The sequence below is a fragment of the Somniosus microcephalus genome, chromosome 9 (assembly GCF_052327205.1).
Source record: "Somniosus microcephalus isolate GS21.2 chromosome 9, FLI_Smic_1.0, whole genome shotgun sequence".
Taxonomy (NCBI): domain Eukaryota; kingdom Metazoa; phylum Chordata; class Chondrichthyes; order Squaliformes; family Somniosidae; genus Somniosus; species Somniosus microcephalus.
The window spans coordinates 6927816-6952435 of NC_140995.1; the positions used below are offsets into that span (position 1 = coordinate 6927816).

At 48.3% G+C, this 24620-nt stretch overlaps 1 protein-coding gene across 4 annotated transcripts in view; it reads right to left on the reverse strand.

Annotated features, from left to right (window-relative positions):
• The window catches only part of greb1 (growth regulating estrogen receptor binding 1), a 345678-nt gene that overhangs the window by 61249 nt on the left and 259809 nt on the right, over window positions 1-24620 (reverse strand). For 3 of the 4 annotated variants that reach the window (XM_085996301.1, XM_085996298.1, XM_085996300.1), the window contains 4 exons: window positions 19851-20037; window positions 18059-18195; window positions 7800-8139; window positions 3255-3370 (listed from right to left, as the gene is read on the reverse strand). In XM_085996301.1, the coding sequence (XP_085852427.1) occupies window positions 3255-3370; window positions 7800-8139; window positions 18059-18195; window positions 19851-20037 (780 nt within the window). The remainder of the gene's footprint in view (window positions 1-3254; window positions 3371-7799; window positions 8140-18058; window positions 18196-19850; window positions 20038-24620) is intronic. The other variant, XM_085996302.1, reaches the window with a different exon arrangement.

Sequence of the window (24620 nt, forward strand, 5' to 3'; positions counted from 1 at the left end):
GTGGGAAAGATAGCACACGTATATTAGCAGTATTAATACCTTTGAAGGGACAGTTCTGCATTCCTAGCAGGGAGGATATTGCAGGAGATTGCGGACACACCCATGAGCTTCCCATGAATCTCGTTCCCCATGAGCATGGAATCAACCCTCAAAGGTCATCCGTATCTCCCCTCTGTCTTTTTAATTTCTTTATTTTTAATTTGTTCTTAGGATGTGAGCGATGCTGAATTTATGGCCCATTCCTCAGTGCCTTCTGAAGTTGTGCAGGGCAACAGAAGTAAATGAGTGCAGTTTATACCTCAAGTCACGTGTAGGCCAGATTGGTAGGGCAGACAGATACCCCTTCCTGAACCAGTTGGATGTTTAACGACAAAACCGCAGCTTTCGTGATCATTTATGTTCTCATTATCATTTTGTTGTTCCGTTTCCTGCCCAGCCAGCAGCAATCAGTGAAGATCGGGGTGGGGGAGGTGGTAAAGATTGGGGGGAGGTGGATGTCGGGGGGGGGGGGGTGGGGGGAGAGAGAGGTGGTAGAGGTCGTTGGGGGGGGGGGGCGCGGAAGAGAGAGGTGGTAGAAGTCGTTGGGGGTGGGGGGGGAGGGGGAGGTCAGACTGGCAATCAGGAGGGAGGGAGGGAGGGAACGACAGTGGGTTGAGGGGGGGGGGGCGGTGTCAGCAGACCATGGGGCAGAAGGCTCGGGATCGCAGGTTGAAGGAGGAGTTGGCAGATCGTGGCAGCGACGAGAGGCTGTGATCAGCAGAAGATTTGCTGTGCTCGAGGGGTCGGGGGCAGCACTCCTGCTCCTACCGGCTCACAAGGTGTGCTCCAAAATTCCCGAGCCCTGGGAAACCCCGCTCGACAACCGGCAAATATAAAATCAGGCTTCCAACTGCATTGTGGGAGCGTGATTTAAATATTATAATGAAGTGCCCCGCCTCTCCAAGATGGGTCACAGGCACGCCACGCAACCAATCGCTTTAAAACGAAGATTCTGGATTTACCTTATCCATTTCCTTAACTATCTTTTATGCCTCCATATAATCACCTCTCAAAGATTCCTCCTTTCCAGGATGAAAAGTCCAATTTTCCCCAATCTTTGCTGATAATAGTCCTTTTACACGAGGAATCAGTCTTGTGGCTCTTGCCTGCACTGCCTCTAATGCTTGAACATCTGCCCTATTCCCCGGTGACCGGAACGGGACACAGTACTCGAGGTGCAATCTAAGATAACAGGATTTCCACCCCCTTATGTTCTCCCTTTACAAAGAAAAAAAATTGCCAAGCAATTTGCATAAAGACAGTGACTCTTTATAGAAAAGCTGATCCTTGGCGTAGTGCGGCCTAGCCAGAGGTCCTCAAAAGGGTTTTCAACTGAATTTTGTGGGGTCAAAAGGAGCATTAATCTTACCCTCTCCGCACAATGCGTGACCCTCGGTGACCTTCCCCTTTAACCTACCTGAACTGGCTGGGCTCATTGCCTTCTTGAGACGACACGTACATTTTCCAGTTGAGTTTGCCTGGCAAAGTGGACAGGAATGCGTTGTGCAGGATCGCCACCCACTTTGCACACCACTTGCATTTCCAGGGCTGGGTATATTAAGATAAAAGGACTAAAGTCCTGTGCCCAAGCTCCTGACGCTCATGGTGTGCAGAGTGCTCAGTCATATTTACACTCGTGATTAACGAGAGTCCAGGGTCAACTGAGCAGCCTGCTGGTGGCGCTGTCCAGGGAAAGTATAAATACTCGGGCACGGGCCCAGCTTACGCAGGACATTCTTAACAGGAACTAGTGAAGGACACAACTAGACCTCCATGTTGTGAAACAGTTGATTAAAGCTTTGTTTAACGTTTAGACCAAGTGCCTAGTAGTTTTCTTACGTCACTGTATACATAACTTCTTCTAAAAAGGGAATAGTAAGGACATTTATTCAACAGTTTAAAGGCCATTTTTACGCCGTTTATGTTTTTTTATCTTAGGCCACTTAGCTTTTGAAATACAGTTTTTGCAGCTGTATGATGTATTTATATACTTCAAATATTGCCAGAAAGGACGACTGAAAATATTTCCAAGAATTCCTTGTAGAACTGCTGATAACTCCCAATGTTTTTATCTCCATAGTGTGCATTTAACAGTTCAAATATAATTTGGTACAGTAGCATATACCTTTAGAATTTTTAATTGTTGGTCTTCTGCACTGAGGTAATTTTGCTTAAAAGAGGGGGCAGGTCAACTGAACTAAAATCTATGAACTGGGCCAGATTTGGAATGGTGAAATTTAGCTCAGACTGATGGATATGGGTTAGTCAGAGTCAGAACGGCAGGGAAGGAGGCCATTCAGCCCATCGAGTCCGTGCCGGCTCCCTGTACGGCAATCCAGTCAGTCCTGTATCTCCGTTCCCCCCCGCCCCCCCCCCACCCCGTTATCTCTTGCCCAAAACTTTAAATCCGTGTCCCCCAGTCCTTGTACCATCAACTAGTGGGAACAGCCTTTCCCCGTCTAGCCTATCCAAACCCGTCATAATCTTGTACACCTCTATCAAATCACCCTTCAACCTCCTTTGCTCTAATGAAAACAAATCCAGCTTCTCCAACCTGTCCTTGTAGCTCAGATCCCCCATCCCCGGAACCATTCTGGTAAATCTCCTCTGCACCCTCTCAAGGGCCTTCACATCCTTCCTAAAGTGTGGTGACCAGAACTGGACGCAATACTCCAGTTGTGGCCTAACCAGCGCTTTATAAAGGTTCAGCATAACTTCTTACTTTTGTACTCAATACCTCTATTTATGAAGCCCAAGATCCCATATGCTTTGCTAACCATTCTCTCAATATGTCCTGCCACCTTCAGGGACCTATGCACATTAACTCCCAGGTCCCTCTGTCCCTGCACACTCTTTAAAACTGTGCCATTAAGTGTATATTGCCTCTCCCTGTTCCTTCTGCCAAAATGCATCACCTCACACTTCTCTATATTAAATTCCATCTGCCACTTGTCTGCCCATTCTGCTAGCCTTTCTATGTCCTGCTGCAGTCAATCGGTATCATCCTCACTGTTTGTCATACCCAGTTCCTCACCCGATGGAAAACCTTACCACCACCAGAATCCACATTTTCTCTAAAAAAACTGTAGTCAACACACATAACCGACATTCACAGTGATTTGAAATCACCTCCAATTCCCATCATTACTTTGGTGAGGAATTTCAGTTGGTAATAAAAGTAATTTAAAAAAAAATTCAAAAAAAGTTGCCTTTACCTTGGAAAAGATTCTCCATAAGGATCGGTGCCAGATAGGATAAGTATGCACGGCAGGTCTTCAAGATCCAAGTAGGTTTGAGGCGCCCAATCAGGGTCCTCTATCTTTTGCCAACCCTTTCAAAATAAGAGATACATACTGATCAAATGCTGGTACACATCAACTCTGGTCGAGTCTAAAACCTGCATTATTAAAGAACTCTTCAGCAGAACCAATGCTCTTAAAGCCCATGTATCAAACGAAGAGAGTCTGTGATCCTTTTGTTTGGTCAGCTGTGCCTAACCACCGCTATTTTACAGCCTGTTTGTGTCTGTTGACATTGTGCTGGAGGCACTTACGTCATTAACGTCCAATATGTTTACTAATTAGTAGATGAGAAGGGATTACCCAAGACTCATACCAGATGAATTAAAAAGTTACCAATTTGTCAAACTACAAGGATTAATGTGATAGTTATAAATCAGAAGTTGAAAGAAAGACTTGCATTTCTATAGCGCCTTTGACGACCACTGGACGTCTCAAAGCACTTCACAGCCAATGAAGTACTTTTTTGAAGTGGAGTCACTGTTGTAATGTGGGAAACGCGGCAGCCAATTTGCGCACTTGAGTAGGCCATTCAGCCCAGTGTATCTGTGCCAGGTCTTTGCAAGAGCAATTCAAACTAACCTCTCTGTCTGATACTCTTTCCCATATCCCTGTATTCTCTGACTCAAACATCTTATCTATTCTTCCCTTAAAAGATTCAATGATCTCGGACTCAACCATTTCATGCTTTAGCAACTTTTGGCATAAAGAAATTTCTCTTAATTCCTCTTCTCATTATCTTTATGATCATTTTATATTGATGATGACTGCTCACCATTCATTTCCAAACCAGATGAATTAGTCTTTTCCTATTCACCTTATCAAAAGCCTTCATAATTTTAGAAACCTCTGTTAAGTATCCTCTCTGCTCCAGTGGAAATAGTCGCAGTATCTTAAGTCTCCTCATAGCGATAGTTTCTCAATCCTTGTCTTCATCCCAGTGAATCTACACTGTGTCCTCTCAATGGCTTTAATGTCATTTCTATAATGGAGCACCTACACACAGTGCCCCAACTGTGTCTAATTATTGCCCTGTAAGAAATTTATTCTTATAGTACAGGAACTCTCGATTTACCGGCACCTAAATAACCGGAAACCTTTTTAACCGGCAAAATTCAGGAGTAGGTTCAGGTAAGTTTTACTTCATATTAGTGGCCGTTCCTGGATCTGTGGCTGTGTAACCGGGGTTCCTGCACTTGTTGCTAAGCAACTGGGACGCTTGGTCTGTGGCCGGGGTTCCTGCACCTGTTGCCATGCAACAGGGAAGCCTGGATTTGTTGCTGTGTACGGGGCTCTCGTACCTTTTACTATACCTCTCTGTAATCCGGACTTTTTGATACACCGGCACCACGTCGGTCCCGGATAAAAAAAGAGTTTCCTGTAACAAAGAAAGAACTTGCATTTATGTAGCGCTTTTCACAACCTCAGGACATCCCAAAGCTTTTTATAGCCAATGAAATGCTTTTTGAAGTGTAGTCACTGTTGTAATGAAGGGAAATGCGGCAGCCAATTTCTGCACAGCAAGCTCCCACAAACAGCAATGACCAGATAATCTGTTTTAGTAATGTTAGTTGAGGGATAAATATTGACCAGGACACCGGGAGAACTCCCCTGCTCTACTTCGAAAAGTGCCGTGGGAGCTTCCACATCCACCGAGAGGGCAGACAAGGCCTTGGTTTAATGTCGCATTCGAAAGATGGCACTTCTGACAGTGCAGCACTCCCTTTGTGCTACACTGAAGTGCCAGCCTAGATTGTGTGCTCAAGTCTCTGGAGTGGAGCTTGATCTTCTGACTCAAAGGCCAGAGTGTTGTCTGTCAAGTAGCATTGAAAATAAAGACATAAACAGGTCTGCCAATAACTTGAAAACAAAAAACAATTCTTACATTTATGGAGAAAATGCCCGATTGAATGTCTGACAGGCTATATTCTTGAGGCAGTTTTAGAAAAGTGATTTGTTTTTAGACATTTTGCCATCTATTTCATTCTGTTCTAAATTTCCTTTGATACTGTTGATAATTTGAGCTTTTGGAAATCACAGAGTTCCATAATTTTTGAGGTTCTGGGTAAGAACGCGTTGAAGCACGGTGGCATAGTGGTTAGCACTGTTGCCTCACAGCGCCAGGGACCCGGGTTCAAATCCAGCCTCGGGTGACTGTCTGTGTGGAGTTTGCACATTCTCCCCGTGTTTGCGTGGGTTTCCTCCGGGTGCTCCGGTTTCCTCCCACAGTCCAAAGATGTGCGGGTTAGGTTGATTGGCCATGATAAAAATTGGCCCTTAGTGTTAGGGGGGATTAAATATGTGGGGTTATGGGGATAGGGCTTGGGTGGGATGGCTGTCGGTGTAGGGACCGGGTATTAGGGTTTGGATGATCAGCCATGATCTCGTTGAATGGCGGAGCAGGCTCGAAGGGCCGAATGGCCTACTCCTGCTCCTAGTTTCTATGAAGCTTGGATTCAATCAAATAAAATGAAGTGAGGAGGAAGAGCATCTAGGATGACATACCTATAGCACGAGGGAACAAGAGAGAGAACAAACGAAGAAAGCACAAAGACATTAAAGAAAGACTTGAATTTATATAGTGCCTTTCACAACCTCAGGACGTCCCAAAGTGCTTTACAGCCAATGAGGTGATTCTTGAAGTTTAATCACTGTTATCACTGTAATTTCCTACATTACAACAATGTACAGTGCCAGACCAGGTCAAAGCCTTTGGAGATGTCCAAGACAATGGCAAATGAATCACCAGAGTGTTCAAGAGCAGAGCCCCAGAGGTGCACATCATCGGCAATCAGATCAACAATGGAACGGCAGGCTGAAGGAGTTCTGACGAAAGGTCATCGACCTGAAACGTTAACTCTGTTTCTCTCTCCACAGATGCTGCCCGACCCGCTGAGTATCTCCAGCATTTTCTGGTTTTTATTTTATATGCTGAAAACTATATTGGCAATCATGAATTAGGCCAGACCTTTTCAGGTGAGGGCTAATTTGAGTTTACAGGAGCTTTCATGACTTTAGAAACTATTGATGTGAGGGCAATAGGATCGTTGTTTGTAAGTTGAGAAGGATCACCTTTTTAAGGAAATGACGAACATAAGCAATTCCCCAAGGAGAAGAAAAGGTGGACTGACAGTAAGATCACAACAACCACTTGTATTTATGTAGCACCTTTAACGTAGTAAAACGTCCCAAAGTGCCTCACAAGAGTGTTACAAGACACAAAATTTGACACCGATCCACATAAGGATAAATTAGGGCAGGTGACCAAAAGCTTGGTCAAAGAGGTAGGTTTTAAGGAGCGTCTTAAAGGAGGAAAGAGAGGTAGCGAGGCGGTGAGGTTTAGGCAGGGAATTCCAGAGCTTAGGGCCCAGGCAGCTGAAGGCACGGCCACCAAAGGTTGAGCGATTATAATCAGGGATGCTCAAGAGGGCAGAATTAGAGGAGCGCAGATATCTCGGGGGGTTGTGGGGCTGAAGGAGGTCGGGAATGGTAGCATAGTGGTAATGTCGCTGGGCTAGTAATCCAGAGGCCTGGACTAATGATCCAGAGACACGAGTCCAAATCCCACCACGATGGGTTTTTACAACAATCCGATAGTTTCATAGTTACCATTATTGATACTAGCTTTTTATTCCAGATTTATTTAATTAACTGAATTTTAAATTCCCCAGCTGGAGTGGAATTATGAACCCACAATCTTCTGACTCTGTTACCCACTGAGCCACAGCTGACACCTGAAGGAGTACACGTGTATAAGATAGAGACCCAGGCCAGAACACAAGGTACTTCCATCGCTACACTCCCAGATCCTCACACCAAGCTAGTAGATATGGACCAGTGGAAGTCAACTTTCATAAGAATCAGGCAGCCAGACCACTTTAGAAAGCAACCGGAAACTAATTAGGTAACTGTGGTAGACCTGAATTCGTAGCAGACGGATTTGACAAAGGATCAGAAGGAATTACTGTAGAGACAGGAAGAAAGCAGATGATGCCTCTTTTCAACAATCACATTAGCAGCTGTAGTTATGGATTCACAGAAGGTACAAGCAAGAGAGAGAGCATCCGCTTGGGATACTACAGACTGATCAGCATGAATTTTCATGAGGGACAGCAGAACAGCAAGCATGAACTGAAGCCCATCTGGCAAATGAGGAAGGATGGGAAGGAAAACATCCGCGACAGTTGGATTGACCTTAAGTTACTTCACTGGCCTGGGCAGAAGGGTTACAAGAGTAAAAGCAGCGGTTAGACCAAGAAAAGGTGGAAAGAATTCTCAGCGATCATCCCAGCTGGCGGAGTTATAACGTTAAATAAAACTGATCTCATTTGCAGAATGTGATGCGTCACAAAGTACACTAAAAGAGGAAAATATGAGAGGATACTCTGCAAGAATCCAGATAATCATCCAAATCTCATTAGGCACGGAATGTAATTATTGTAAATATGAACCGGTAGTTACCTTCAGTTGTGTCAGAAAGTGCTGGTCAATATTGATTTTTGTGTTTGGAGTCCCAAGGATGATTTCAAACCTACACTGCAGGCCCAGACGATACCTAACTTGACACAATCGTTCGTATGCCAGTGCAGCCAGTGAAATGGAGGGAATCCTGAGCAAAACCATATAGCCATGACGGCTTGGACAGCTTCCCGCAGAATTTATAAGGCTCTGAATTATCTCTAGAGTTTCCACAGAAGAGTAGTTCTTCATCTGAGAGTGCCCTGCCGTTACCATCATGGCCGCTGAGTAATGCTGGATTAAAATGTACGTCCAGATCACAGCACTGTGCATCTTGGGAAACCTTAAACAAACAAAAAAGGAATTTTTTAAATCAACTTTCACAAAGGGATAACCAACAATAAAATTTAAAAGCTACATTCCTTCATAAGTTAATTGACAGGTTACATGTAATTTCAGTAAGAGCTCTAAGTGCACACTCATGTAGAATTTCAAAGCATTCGATTTAATGATTGCACAGAGTTTTTAAGCACTGTTAGACTCCATTGCTATTATAGAGACACTATTTTTATACTGATAGTAGCAAAATATTGCGGATGCTGGAAATCTGAAATAACAACAGAAAATGCTGGAAATACTCAAGCAGGTCCGGCAGCATCGGGGAGAGAGAAAGAGAGTCAACGTTTCGGGTCGAGGACACTTTGCCTTTGGAGTTCTGACAAAGTGGCCTTGACCCGAAACGTTGACTCTCTCTCTCTCCCCGATGCTGCCTGACCTGCTGAGTATTTCCAGCATTTGCTGTTACTATTTTTTAGACTGCTTGTTACAACATCATCATGCTACCTCTCGAGCTATTTCTTGTTTCATTAGTTCTGGAGTCAGATGAAACGGGATTGGATTATTGGGAATAAATTTCCAAATTGGTAAAAGGGTTTCTGAATCATTTGGAATAAAAGCAGCAGAGTCTGATGATATCTATTCTGATGAGTGTAATTGTTAAAAATCAATTGTGCTCTCAAAATGGTTAGGTCACGTGCATATAAGGGGAAAATCATGGTTGATGGTGAGAGACGATCAAAGGCAGATGACACAGAAGGAGCAGAAAGACGGGGAGGATGAGAGGTGAAAAATAAGAGGAAATAAAAGTCAATATTGTTGTGTATTATTTTTCCCAAATAATTAAATCCCTGGGTTCAGATGTTGCCATCTTTATCAGTGTTCTCCCCGGTGTCCGGGGCTAATATTTATCCCTCAACCAACATAACAAAAACAGATTCTCTGGTCATCACCACATTGCTGTTTGTGGGAGCTTGCTGTGCACAAATTGGCTGCTGCGTTTCCCACATTACACCAGTGACTCCACTTCAAAAGTACTTCATCAGCTGTAAAGTGTTTTGAGACGTCCGGTGGACGTGAAAGGCGCTACAGAAATGCAAATCTTTCTTTTCTTTCTTAGTGTGATGGTGCTGTAACAGTTTTAAAACTGAACTCTGGATGTAATTAATAGTAAAAGGCATCGACTCATTAATTCTCGTGGGCCAGTCAGGAACGCAAAGCTTCTCCTCCCAGAACACCTTGAATAAAGTTTAAACAAAACATCTAATTAAAAGGTGACAGGTATAGCCGGAAAAAAGCACAGGAGGATGCAACTATAATTCCTTGCAATGGTTTGATTTTGTTCAAGGGTCCTGATGGTAACTCAGACACTAGTTTTTAAATAAACATACAGTAGCAGTAGGAAGGGGTGTACTAAAGAGTGGTTGGTGCATGTGATTGCATTGGCAGCTGTATTCTTGGCTATTTTAGCGATCAAAGTACATAGAAGCTTAGGGCATGGGATTAAATTGTCACATCTTTTGTAGGCTATCTTAATAGAATACACCTGAATGTTATTGTGCTATACTTTTCGAAACAATTTTTAAAATAATTATTTTTAATTACCTCTCCTTCAATTTTGCCTATAATTGGCATCAGATTTCTCATGAATAATTAGATCTATCCAATTCTCTGAATTAAATACACTTGTTTTGAATTGTCTCACTTGCCAAGTAGCCGAATCTGAGCGCAATGTCCTGTTACATCCCCTCCGCCCCCGCCACCCCGCCAGTGTGACCGCACGGACCGAACACTCCAATCTGAGCACGCTCCATCTACTCCAGTGGGACAGTACAGACTGAACACTCCAATCTGAGCACGCTCCATCTACTCCAGCGGGACAGTACAGACTGAACACTCCAATCTGAGCACGCTCCATCTACTCCAGCGGGACAGTACAGACTGAACACTCCAATCTGAGCACGCTCCATATACTCCAGCGGGACAGTACAGACTGAACACTCCAATCTGAGCACGCTCCATCTACTCCAGTGACAGTACAGACCGAACACTCCAATCTGAGCACGCTCCATCTACTCCAGTGGGACAGTACAGACTGAACACTCCAATCTGAGCACGCTCCATCTACTCCAGCGGGACAGTACAGACCGAACACTTCAATCTGAGCACGCTCCATCTACCCCAGCGGGACAGTACAGACTGAACACTCCAATCTGAGCACGCTCCATCTACTCCAGCGGGACAGTACAGACTGAACACTCCAATCTGAGCACGCTCCATCTACTCCAGCGGGACAGTACAGACTGAACACTCCAATCTGAGCACGCTCCATCTACTCCAGCGGGACAGTACAGACCGAACACTCCAATCTGAGCACGCTCCATCTACTCCAGCGGGACAGTACAGACTGAACACTCCAATCTGAGCACGCTCCATCTACTCCAGTGACAGTACAGACCGAACACTCCAATCTGAGCACGCTCCATCTACTCCAGCGGGACAGTACAGACTGAACACTCCAATCTGAGCACGCTCCATCTACTCCAGTGGGACAGTACAGACTGAACACTTCAATCTGAGCACGCTCCATCTACTCCAGCGGGACAGTACAGACTGAACAGTCCAATCTGAGCACGCTCCATCTACTCCAGTGGGACAGTACAGACTGAACACTCCAATCTGAGCACGCTCCATCTACTCCAGCGGGACAGTACAGACTGAACACTCCAATCTGAGCACGCTCCATCTACTCCAGTGGGACAGTACAGACTGAACACTCCAATCTGAGCACGCTCCATCTACTCCAGCGGGACAGTACAGACTGAACACTCCAATCTGAGCACGCTCCATCTACCCCAGCGGGACAGTACAGACTGAACACTGCAATCTGAGCACGCTCCATCTACTCCAGCGGGACAGTACAGACTGAACACTCCAATCTGAGCACGCTCCATCTACTCCAGCGGGACAGTACAGACTGAACACTCCAATCTGAGCACGCTCCATCTACTCCAGCAGGACAGTACAGACTGAACACTCCAATCTGAGCACGCTCCATCTACTCCAGCGGGACAGTACAGACTGAACACTCCAATCTGAGCACGCTCCATCTACTCCAGCGGGACAGTACAGACTGAACACTCCAATCTGAGCACGCTCCATCTACTCCAGTGGGACAGTACAGACTGAACACTCCAATCTGAGCACGCTCCATCTACTCCAGTGGGACAGTACAGACCGAACACTCCAATCTGAGCACGCTCCATCTACTCCAGCGGGACAGTACAGACTGAACACTCCAATCTGAGCACGCTCCATCTACTCCAGCAGGACAGTACAGACTGAACACTTCAATCTGAGCACGCTCCATCTACTCCAGTGACAGTACAGACCGAACACTCCAATCTGAGCACGCTCCATCTACTCCAGTGACAGTACAGACTGAACACTCCAATCTGAGCACGCTCCATCTACTCCAGCGGGACAGTACAGACTGAACACTCCAATCTGAGCACGCTCCATCTACTCAAGCGGGACAGTACAGACTGAACACTCCAATCTGAGCACGCTCCATCTACTCCAGCAGGACAGTACAGACCGAACACTCCAATCTGAGCACGCTCCATCTACTCCAGCGGGACAGTACAGACTGAACACTCCAATCTGAGCAAGCTCCATCTACTCCAGCGGGACAGTACAGACTGAACACTCCAATCTGAGCACGCTCCATCTACTCCAGCGGGACAGTACAGACTGAACACTCCAATCTGAGCACGCTCCATCTACTCCAGTGACAGTACAGACTGAACACTCCAATCTGAGCACGCTCCATCTACTCCAGCGGGACAGTACAGACCGAACACTCCAATCTGAGCACGCTCCATCTACTCCAGCGGGACAGTACAGACCGAACACTCCAGTCTGAGCACGCTCCATCTATTCCAGTGGGACAGTACAGACCGAACACTCCAATCTGAGCACGCTCCATCTACTCCAGCGGGACAGTACAGACTGAACACTCCAATCTGAGCACGCTCCATCTACTCGCGGGACAGTACAGACTGAACACTCCAATCTGAGCACGCTCCATCTACTCCAGTGTGACAGTACAGACTGAACACTCCAATCTGAGCACGCTCCATCTACTCCAGCGGGACAGTACAGACCGAACACTCCAATCTGAGCACGCTCCATCTACTCCAGCGGGACAGTACAGACTGAACACTCCAATCTGAGCACGCTCCATCTACTCCAGCGGGACAGTACAGACTGAACACTCGAATCTGAGCACGCTCCATCTACTCCAGTGGGACAGTACAGACTGAACACTCCAATCTGAGCACGCTCCATCTACTCCAGCGGGACAGTACAGACCGAACACTCCAATCTGAGCACGCTCCATCTACTCCAGCGGGACAGTACAGACTGAACACTCCAATCTGAGCACGCTCCATCTACTCCAGCGGGACAGTACAGACTGAACACTCCAATCTGAGCACGCTCCATCTACTCCAGTGGGACAGTACAGACTGAACACTCCAATCTGAGCACGCTCCATCTACTCCAGCGGGACAGTACAGACTGAACACTCCAATCTGAGCACGCTCCATCTACTCCAGCGGGACAGTACAGACTGAACACTCCAATCTGAGCACGCTCCATCTACTCCAGCGGGACAGTACAGACTGAACACTCCAATCTGAGCACGCTCCATCTACTCCAGCGGGACAGTACAGACTGAACACTCCAATCTGAGCACGCTCCATCTACTCCAGCGGGACAGTACAGACCGAACACTCCAATCTGAGCACGCTCCATCTATTCCAGTGGGACAGTACAGACTGAACACTCCAATCTGAGCACGCTCCATCTACTCCAGCGGGACAGTACAGACTGAACACTCCAATCTGAGCACGCTCCATCTACTCCAGCGGGACAGTACAGACTGAACACTCCAATCTGAGCACGCTCCATCGACTCCAGCGGGACAGTACAGACTGAACACTCCAATCTGAGCACGCTCCATCTACTCCAGCGGGACAGTACAGACTGAACACTCCAATCTGAGCACGCTCCATCTACTCCAGTGGGACAGTACAGACTGAACACTCCAATCTGAGCACGCTCCATCTACTCCAGCGGGACAGTACAGACCGAACACTCCAATCTGAGCACGCTCCATCTACTCCAGCGGGACAGTACAGACTGAACACTCCAATCTGAGCACGCTCCATCTACTCCAGTGACAGTACAGACTGAACACTCCAATCTGAGCACGCTCCATCTACTCCAGCGGGACAGTACAGACTGAACACTTCAATCTGAGCACGCTCCATCTACTCCAGTGGGACAGTACAGACCGAACACTCCAATCTGAGCACGCTCCATCTACTCCAGTGACAGTACAGACTGAACACTCCAATCTGAGCACGCTCCATCTACCCCAGCGGGACAGTACAGACTGAACACTCCAATCTGAGCACGCTCCATCTACTCCAGCGGGACAGTACAGACTGAACACTCCAATCTGAGCACGCTCCATCTACTCCAGCGGGACAGTACAGACTGAACACTCCAATCTGAGCACGCTCCATCTACTCCAGCGGGACAGTACAGACCGAACACTCCAATCTGAGCACGCTCCATCTACTCCAGCGGGACAGTACAGACCGAACACTCCAATCTGAGCACGCTCCATCTACTCCAGCGGGACGGTACAGACTGAACACTCCAATCTGAGCACGCTCCATCTACCCCAGCGGGACAGTACAGACTGAACACTCCAATCTGAGCACGCTCCATCTACTCCAGTGGGACAGTACAGACCGAACACTCCAATCTGAGCACGCTCCATCTACTCCAGTGACAGTACAGACTGAACACTCCAATCTGAGCACGCTCCATCTACCCCAGCGGGACAGTACAGACTGAACACTCCAATCTGAGCACGCTCCATCTACTCCAGCGGGACAGTACAGACTGAACACTCCAATCTGAGCACGCTCCATCTACTCCAGCGGGACAGTACAGACTGAACACTCCAATCTGAGCACGCTCCATCTACTCCAGCGGGACAGTACAGACTGAACACTCCAATCTGAGCACGCTCCATCTACTCCAGCGGGACAGTACAGACCGAACACTCCAATCTGAGCACGCTCCATCTACCCCAGCGGGACAGTACAGACTGAACACTCCAATCTGAGCACGCTCCATCTACCCCAGCGGGACAGTACGGACCGAACACTCCAATCTGAGCACGCTCCATCTACTCCAGCGGGACAGTACAGACTGAACACTCCAATCTGAGCACGCTCCATCTACTCCAGCGGGACAGTACAGACTGAACACTCCAATCTGAGCACGCTCCATCTACTCCAGCGGGACAGTACAGACCGAACACTCCAATCTGAGCACGCTCCATCTACTCCAGCGGGACAGGACAGACCGAACACTCCAATCTGAGCACGCTCCATCTACTCCAGCGGGACAGTACAGACCGAACACTCCAATCTGAGCACGCTCCATCTACTCCAGCGGGACAGTACAGACCGAACACTCCAATCTGAGCACGCTCCATCTACTCCAGCGGGACGGTACAGACTGAACACTCCAATCTGAGCACGCTCCATCTACCCCAGCGGGACAGTACAGACTGAACACTCCAATCTGAGCACGCTCCATCTACTCCAGTGGGACAGTACAGACCGAACACTCCAATCTGAGCACGCTCCATCTACTCCAGTGACAGTACAGACTGAACACTCCAATCTGAGCACGCTCCATCTACCCCAGCGGGACAGTACAGACTGAACACTCCAATCTGAGCACGCTCCATCTACTCCAGCGGGACAGTACAGACTGAACACTCCAATCTGAGCACGCTCCATCTACTCCAGCGGGACAGTACAGACTGAACACTCCAATCTGAGCACGCTCCATCTACTCCAGCGGGACAGTACAGACTGAACGCTCCAATCTGAGCACGCTCCATCTACTCCAGTGGGACAGTACAGACTGAACACTTCAATCTGAGCACGCTCCATCTACTCCAGCGGGACAGTACAGACTGAACACTCCAATCGGAGCACGCTCCATCTACTCCAGTGACCGCACGGACCGAACACTCCAATCTGAGCACGCTCCATCTACTCCAGTGGGACAGTACAGACTGAACACTCCAATCTGAGCACGCTCCATCTACTCCAGCGGGACAGTACAGACTGAACACTCCAATCTGAGCACGCTCCATCTACTCCAGCGGGACAGTACAGACTGAACACTCCAATCTGAGCACGCTCCATCTACTGCAGCGGGACAGTACAGACTGAACACTCCAATCTGAGCAAGCTCCATCTACTCCAGCGGGACAGTACAGACTGAACACTCCAATCTGAGCACGCTCCATCTACTCCAGCGGGACAGTACAGACTGAACACTCCAATCTGAGCACGCTCCATCTACTCCAGCGGGACAGTACAGACCGAACACTCCAATCTGAGCACGCTCCATCTACCCCAGCGGGACAGTACAGACTGAACACTGCAATCTGAGCACGCTCCATCTACTCCAGTGGGACAGTACAGACTGAACACTCCAATCTGAGCACGCTCCATCTACTCCAGCGGGACAGTACAGACTGAACACTCCAATCTGAGCACGCTCCATCTACCCCAGCGGGACAGTACAGACTGAACACTCCAATCTGAGCACGCTCCATCTACTCCAGTGGGACAGTACAGACTGAACACTTCAATCTGAGCACGCTCCATCTACTCCAGTGACAGTACAGACTGAACACTCCAATCTGAGCACGCTCCATCTACTCCAGTGACCGCACGGACCGAACACTCCAATCTGAGCACGCTCCATCTACTCCAGTGGGACAGTACAGACTGAACACTCCAATCTGAGCACGCTCCATCTACTCCAGCGGGACAGTACAGACTGAACACTCCAATCTGAGCACGCTCCATCTACTCCAGCGGGACAGTACAGACTGAACACTCCAATCTGAGCACGCTCCATCTACTCCAGCGGGACAGTACAGACTGAACACTCCAATCTGAGCACGCTCCATCTACTCCAGCGGGACAGTACAGACCGAACACTCCAATCTGAGCACGCTCCATCTACTCCAGCGGGACAGTACAGACCGAACACTCCAATCTGAGCACGCTCCATCTACTCCAGCGGGACAGTACAGACAGAACACTCCAATCTGAGCACGCTCCATCTACTCCAGCGGGGCAGTACAGACCGAACACTCCAATCTGAGCACGCTCCATCTACTCCAGCGGGACAGTACAGACCGAACACTCCAATCTGAGCACGCTCCATCTACCCCAGCGGGACAGTACAGACTGAACACTCCAATCTGAGCACGCTCCATCTACTCCAGTGGGACAGTACAGACCGAACACTCCAATCTGAGCACGCTCCATCTACTCCAGTGACAGTACAGACTGAACACTCCAATCTGAGCACGCTCCATCTACTCCAGCGGGACAGTACAGACTGAACACTCCAATCTGAGCACGCTCCATCTACTCCAGTGACAGTACAGACTGAACACTCCAATCTGAGCACGCTCCATCTACTCCAGCGGGACAGTACAGACCGAACACTCCAATCTGAGCACGCTCCATCTACTCCAGTGACAGTACAGACTGAACACTCCAATCTGAGCACGCTCCATCTACTCCAGTGGGACAGTACAGACTGAACACTCCAATCTGAGCACGCTCCATCTACTCCAGTGACAGTACAGACTGAACACTCCAATCTGAGCACGCTCCATCTACCCCAGCGGGACAGTACAGACTGAACACTCCAATCTGAGCACGCTCCATCTACTCCAGCGGGACAGTACAGACTGAACACTCCAATCTGAGCACGCTCCATCTACTCCAGTGGGACAGTACAGACTGAACACTCCAATCTGAGCACGCTCCATCTACTCCAGCGGGACAGTACAGACCGAACACTCCAATCTGAGCACGCTCCATCTACTCCAGCGGGACAGTACAGACTGAACACTCCAATCTGAGCACGCTCCATCTACTCCAGCGGGACAGTACAGACTGAACACTCCAATCTGAGCACGCTCCATCTACTCCAGCGGGACAGTACAGACTGAACACTCCAATCTGAGCACGCTCCATCTACTCCAGCGGGACAGTACAGACTGAACACTCCAATCTGAGCACGCTCCATCTACTCCAGCGGGACAGTGCAGACTGAACACTCCAATCTGAGCACGCTCCATCTACTCCAGCGGGACAATACTGACTGAACACTCCAATCTGAGCACGCTCCATCTACTCCAGTGACCGCACACTCCAATCTGAGCACGCTCCATCTACTCCAGTGACAGTACAGACCGAACACTCCAATCTGAGCACGCTCCATCTACTCCAGTGACCGCACACTCCAATCTGAGCACGCTCCATCTACTCCAGTGGGACAGTACAGACTGAACACTCCAATCTGAGCACGCTCCATCTACTCCAGTGACCGCACAGACCGAACACTCCAATCTGAGCACGCTCCATCTACTCCAGCGGGACAGTACAGACTGAACACTCCAATCTGAGCACGCTCCATCTACTCCAGCGGGACAGTACAGACTGAACACTCCAATCTGAGCATTTGCTATGGTGTCCCAAATCATGAATGAACGAAAAAGCAAGAAATGTGCAACGCACTGGGTGTGCAGGTGTAATTGGGCTGTTTTCGTGCTGCTTCACTTACCTGAAGTCTCACAACTGCCCTGAAGGTCTCACAGAGCTGCAGCTGTCTCTGTGGTACCTCTTTTCCCTTGTGCCAGGCCCCTAACAAATGAGTGAGATAATGACACAAGGCTGATCTGACTTGTGGTGTTAAAAGCTCGTCAGTTCGATCTTATTTCTGTGTTAATCACCCACCTTTCTTCTACTGCAGTGACCATTGCTTCAAAGGAACTGTCATATCTCAACAGTGGAAGCCTGTGCCCAGAGTATGTGGAATCAATGAAATCTGAAAGCCCAAAGTACTTATTGTTGTCATGGTACAGGTTCACTCCCTAATGAGATGCAAAGAGGAGAACAAGGGACAGCAATATCAGTCAAATACAATGTGTTGCCCAAAAGATTAAATACAATGATCAACCCGTAGATCTTCAACGTGACCATTAGGTTGCTGTGTAAGTTACAAAGAAATGAGACGAGATATTTCCACTGAATTGGATTTTTTAAAGATTTGCACTGACAGTGAAAATGATACAAGAGAGGGCCGTCTTTTTACATTAGGCATAGATCTGTAGTTATGCCACTTTTAGATCAGTCACACTACATGCTTGGCCAAAGAATGGCATCACACAGTGCCAACACTAAAACAGCTCTTCATTCTCCACTGAGGGATGGTTAATGAGGAAACAATTGTTGCTCATGATGCAATTATCAGAGAACCCATTGCCCAATCGAAGGTATTGGTCCAATATCTGTTTGCAACACATTTCAGGTAGCGATCATGTAGCTGCAAGTGATGAATTTCTGAAGACTGATTTTTCTGCAAGTTTTTCTTTCCACCTACTTCCCTAACCGCCCGCCTCCCCTCCCCTAACCGCCTCCCCTCCCCGCCCGCCTCCCCTCCCGCCTCCCCTAACTGCCCGCCTCCCCTAACTGCCCGCCTCCCCTCCCCGCCCGCCTCCCCTCCCCGCCCGTCTCCCCTAACCGCCTGCCTCCCCTAACCGCCTGCCCGCCTCCACCCCCCGCAAAGGCATATAATATGATGCTACAATGGAGTGCAGGGTCTGGAAGCCAAGTCAAGCGAAGGTAAAATTTCAGGTAAGTTAACGTGGTTATCAGCAGAGGTTAGGTTTGAGAAGCATAACCCTCCGCCTGGGAATTCATTGCTCCATTGACAGAAAGGAGGGCAATGACATTAAAAAGGTAGTTGCAAATAATAATCATCAAGATTTAATGGCGCTGGACATGGCTGTTACCCACAGTTCTCTTCACAGTAAGTTCTTGATCGGGGGTCAAGCCTTCAAGAGAACGTATTCCCTCGAGGGAAGGTAGGAGAATTACAGAGGAAATACTGGCTACAGTTTATAGGCAGATCGCCTGCTCACCCTTTCGGTTGGGGAATGGGGATCTTAAAGAGTCCAAAAAGTAGAATGTCGTGCAGAGGGCAGACCACCACTTTATAATCACCTATGTACATTCGGGTGTCCTTTTCAACCAATTTAGGTCACCTTGACTTTCAAAATTTACTACTTTGCTGCAATTTCTTTCATTTTGCGAATTAACAGCCCCTTTTGATAACTTCCACCAGTTTCTAACTTATCGCCCACCCCCACAAAACAAGTGATCACTTGTCACATGTGAACCATGTTTACCGGCTATTCCACTGTATGGGGCAACACATAAGCCCAGTCCTGGTATTATCTGCACATTCCTACAAAGGGTGCCGGCTAACAGTAAGGATCAGAAGCCTTGGCTGATTTTGCCCTCTCTGGTCCAAGGTGGTACCCTTACTGCTTGCCCGACTCAGGAAAGCTCACTTAGGAAGGAAAGATGGAATATTTTCTTTTTCAATTGTTTGGTTGATCCTTTAACCTCAGAATTCCAAGGATCAGCAAAATAGGATGCTGGTTCCTTCTGCTATCAACTCCATTGTAGCAACACTGAAGAGCACTTAAATATTAGGAATGACAAACACATCAGTAACATTTACATTGTTGCCAGGTGAAGGCCAATGGATCTCGTTATAGGGGCTGATGTGGGTCTGCTGTGTTTGAAAAGCGAAGGGGAAGGACGTTACTTGGAGTGTTAACACATTCAGTGCTTCTTTCATGTCTCTGCAGTTTACGATTCTATCAGCCAGGCCCAGAAATGGTTCACTTTGTGGAAAAGCACCCCCACTAAAAAGCAAGACAAAAATACAAGAGTGAGAACTGGACGAGGTCATTCAGGAAATACATAAACACAGATGCAGAAAACTGCTATAGGAGAACATCACTTAATACCAACAAGTCCCAGGCAAGCCGAGAACAGAAAAAATAAATTCTGGCTCATTGTTTAAAGTGTAAAGAGTAAAAAGGCACCAGAAGTAAGTGAAACCACCACGAGTTATTTGATAAGTTAAAAGTTAATTAAAGTACTAAAATGCCACATGCACTGTATCTGTGTAGACCAACTGTCCACACAATCGGGGAAATCCATTTGTCTTTCATTTTAACCAGTCCCCAAGCAGTTGTGTGGCAACAGGGCGCTGCAGGGAGATGAGCCCTCCGCTTACAAGGCTCGTTAGTACTATTACTGCCCCGACACACTTTACAACCATCAGCAATCAAATTCCACTAGAAGTGGTAACCAGTTCAATCAGGGACTGGCTGAGTGATTCCTAGCAGCTGAAAGTCTGCACCTTCCATCTCTCTCTCTCCTCCCCAACCCTCAGGCAATGACGTTGACAAATGTGTGCAACATGTGATGTGACTTTACTTATTCTACATACCGCCGCACAAGAGAAAATATCATGGCCCTTAATTTCCGATAGGAGGCTTTCTGCGTGAGGGGGCCTTCTATCGGGAAAAATTCTACGCCGGAGGGCTCCCGAGGTCCGGACACTTCCGCTCCTGGGCCTCTCCACAGTCGAAGTGCGCAGGGCCCACGTATCCCAGAGGCGCAGGTGGTTCGCAAGCGTCCCTGGGATCATGTGGGCCATGGGGAGCCAATGAAAGAAGGGAATCCCCCTTCATACTTTTGACAGATAGACCTGTCAAATATATGAATGGGGATCACTGAAAAAAGACACTAAAACATTAAATAAATTTTAAAAAACCATCACTTTTTAAAATGAGTTAAAATTACATTAAATTAAATATTTAAACAAAAATGTAATTTAAAAAAAATTAAAGTTTTTTTTACAGGGCTAAAAATAAACTTAGCTTTTTAAAAAAGTATTTTAAAATTATAAATGAGTGAAAATTTTTTTTATTTTTTTATTTTTATAAAGTCTTATGCTGGTAAAAGCAGGCCTTACGCAGGCTTTTACCAGGCCTAAGATTTCTAAGTGTTCTCAGCGGGCGGAGGTTCTGCAGAAAGCGGAACTCTCCCCCCGCAGAGGCCCTTCTCCAGGGCAGGCGTCCGATCTGTCAAGAGCATTCTCCACAGATCGGAAATGTCGGTTTTCAGCCCATGCGCTTGGCATTCCTCAAACCAGCATTTCCGATGTCCCTATGGCTGAGTACACAGCGCGTACCCACCCGTAGGGATCGGAATATCTGGGCCAATTCACCACATTCCTCAGCACACGTGACCAGATCAATTAATAAGCTCTATTGTCGTCAGGTCTCCTGCTGAGCCCCCATTCTTTATGATGTTCTCAGTGCGGGGCTCACTCCCAACTGCTTTTACACAGGTCTGACCACTCGGCGATTCTGAAATTGCCTCTTGTATGTTTTAAAAGGCAATATGGAGGCAGCTTTTAAAAAAAAATATATTGTTTATCAAATTCTTCAATACACAATTTAACAATAAAAGGCCACTGGATAGCTGGTACAAACTGTCAACTGACACGCAGCATAACTTGGAAAAACTGGTGGATCTGATGAAAGAAAGGTCACAGCAACTTTGATCTATTGCAACCAGATTTCTGCCTTTATGTCCTCCGGAGGGCTGACTTTAGCCTTGCCCACCCAGCAACTGGCAAAAGGCAGTGGGGTCCTCCTTTAAATATGCAAATGTAATATATCCACGTTTGCTGATGATACAAAGCTGGGTGGAGGATGCAAGGAGGCTGGGCGAACTTAACAAGGTCAATCAAGGGAAAATAGCGTGGGTTGGCTGGACGTTGTTGGGGGCGGGACTGAAACCCGACAAGCAGCAGTCCCGCCCCCAACGTGCCCCCATTGATAAAATTCCCCCCCCCCCCCCCCATTATGTGAGAGTGGAGAAGCGGAGATAAGTACAGAGGCCTAGAAATTAGATAAGGCCCGAAAACAGGCGGGGCATCGCCCAACGCTATTTTTTTTAAAATTCATTGATGGGATGTGGGCGTCGCTGGCTAGGCCTGCATTTAGTGCCCATCCCTAATTGCCCTTGAGAAGATGGTGGTGAGCCGCCTTCTTGAACCGCTGCAGTCCGTGTGGTGTAGGTACACCCACAATGCTGTTAGGAAGGGAGTTCCAGGATTTTGGCCCAGCGACAGTGAAGGAACGGCGATACAGGTCCAAGTCAGGATGGTGTGTGGCTTGGAGGGGAACTTGTAGGTGGTGATGTTCCCATGCGTCTGCTGCCCTTGTCCTAAGTGGTAGAGGTCGTGGGTTTGGAAGGTGCTGTTGAAGGAGCTTTGGCGAGTTGCTGCAGTGCATCTTGTAGATGGTACACACTGCGGCCACGATGCGCCGGTGGTGGAGGGAGTGAATGTTTAAGGTGGTGGATGGAGTGCCAATCAAGCGGGCTGCTTTATTCTGAATGGTGTCGAGCTTCTTGAGTGTTTCGAGCTCGGCACGATGTTGAGCTCTTTTTCCGCCGCCTTCGTCTCCGTGCCCACTTCACTGGCCAGGAGTCTTCCCCCCGCACAACTGACCCTTTCTCCCGCTTGCAGAATTCCCGTTCTACCTGGACCCCTCCCCCTGGCCTCTTACCCTCTCTAGATCTTTTCATCGCTAACTGCCGCCGTGACATCGGCCGTCTCCATTTCTCTGCTCCCCTCACTCACTCCAACCTACCTCCCTCTGAACTTGCAGCACTCCATTCTCTTAGATCCAACCCTGACATTGTCATTAAACCCGCTGACAAGGGTGGTGCTGTTGTTGTTTGGCGTACTGACCTCCACCTAGCGGAAGCTGAACGCCAACTCTCCGACACCTCCTCCTACCTCCACCTGGACCATGACCCCACTACCGAACATCAAACCACCATTTCCAAGACTGTCACTGACCTCATCTCCTCTGGAGATCTTCCCCCTGCTGCCACCAACCTCATAGTTCCCCAACCCCGCACAGCCCGCTTCTACCTCCTTCCCAAGATCCACAAACAGGACTGCCCTGGTAGACCCATCGTTTCAGCCTGTTCTTGCCCTACAGAACTTATCTCTTCCTATCTTGACTCTATCTTTTCTCCCCTTGTCCAGTCTCTTCCCACCTACATCCGCGACTCTTCGGACGCCCTCCGCCACTTTAACAGTTTCCAGTTTCCTGGCCCCAACCGCTTCCTTTTCACCATGGACGTACAATCCCTCTACACCTCCATCCCCCACCCGGATGGTCTGAGGGCGCTCCGCTTCTTCCTTGAACAGAGGCCCGACCAGTCCCCATCCACCACGACCCTCCTCCGCCTGGCTGAACTTGTTCTCACATTGAACAACTTCTCCTTTAACTCCACTCATTTCCTCCAAATCAAAGGTGTTGCCATGGGTACCCGCATGGGTCCTAGCTATGCCTGCCTTTTCGTGGGCTATGTGGAACAATCTTTGTTCCAGTCCTACTCGGGTCCCCTCCCTCACCTCTTTTTCCGATACATTGATGACTGTATCGGTGCCGTTTCCTGCTCTCGCCCCGAACTTGACAATTTCATTCACTTTGCCTCCAATTTCCACCCTTCCCTCACCTTCACATGGTCCATCTCGGACTCTTCCCTTCCCTTCCTCGACTTCTCCGTCTCCATCTCTGGGGATAGGTTATCGACCAATATTTACTACAAGCCCACTGACTCCCACAGCTACCTGGACTACACTTCCTCCCACCCCGCTTCCTGTAAGGACTCTATTCCATTCTCCCAGTTTCTCCGCCTCCGCCGTATCTGCTCCGACGACGCCACCTTCCACACCAGTGCTTCAGACATGTCTTCCTTTTTCCGCAACCGAGGATTCCCCTCTACTGTGGTTGACACTGCCCTCGACCGTGTCAGTTCTATCTCCCACACTTCTGCCCTCACCCCTGCCCCTCCCTCCCGGAACCACGATAGGGTTCCCCTTGTCCTCACCTTTCACCCCACCAGCCTCCACATTCAACGGATCATCCTCCGGCATTTCCGCTACCTCCAAAGTGATCCCACCACCAAACGTATCTTCCCCTCCCCTCCCCTTTCAGCATTCCGCAGGGACCGCTCCCTCCGAGACACCCTAGTCCACTCCTCTATCACCCCAAACAGCCCTTCCTCTTCGCCTGGCACCTTCCCGTGCAAGCGGAGATGTAACACCTGCCCCTATACCTCCCCCCTTCCCACTGTCCAGGGCCCCAATCACCCCTTCCAGGTGAAACAGCGATTTACTTGTACTTCTCGCAATCTAGTATACTGTATTCGCTGCTCACGATGCGGTCTCCTCTACATTGGGGAGACCAAACGCAGATTGGGTGACCGCTTTGCGGAACACCTCCGTTCAGTCCGTATGGGTGACCCCGAGCTTCCGGTCGCCTGTCATTTTAATTCACCGCTCCATTCCCACTCGGACCTCACCGTCCTTGGCCTCTTGTACTGTTCCACGGAAGCTCAACGTAAA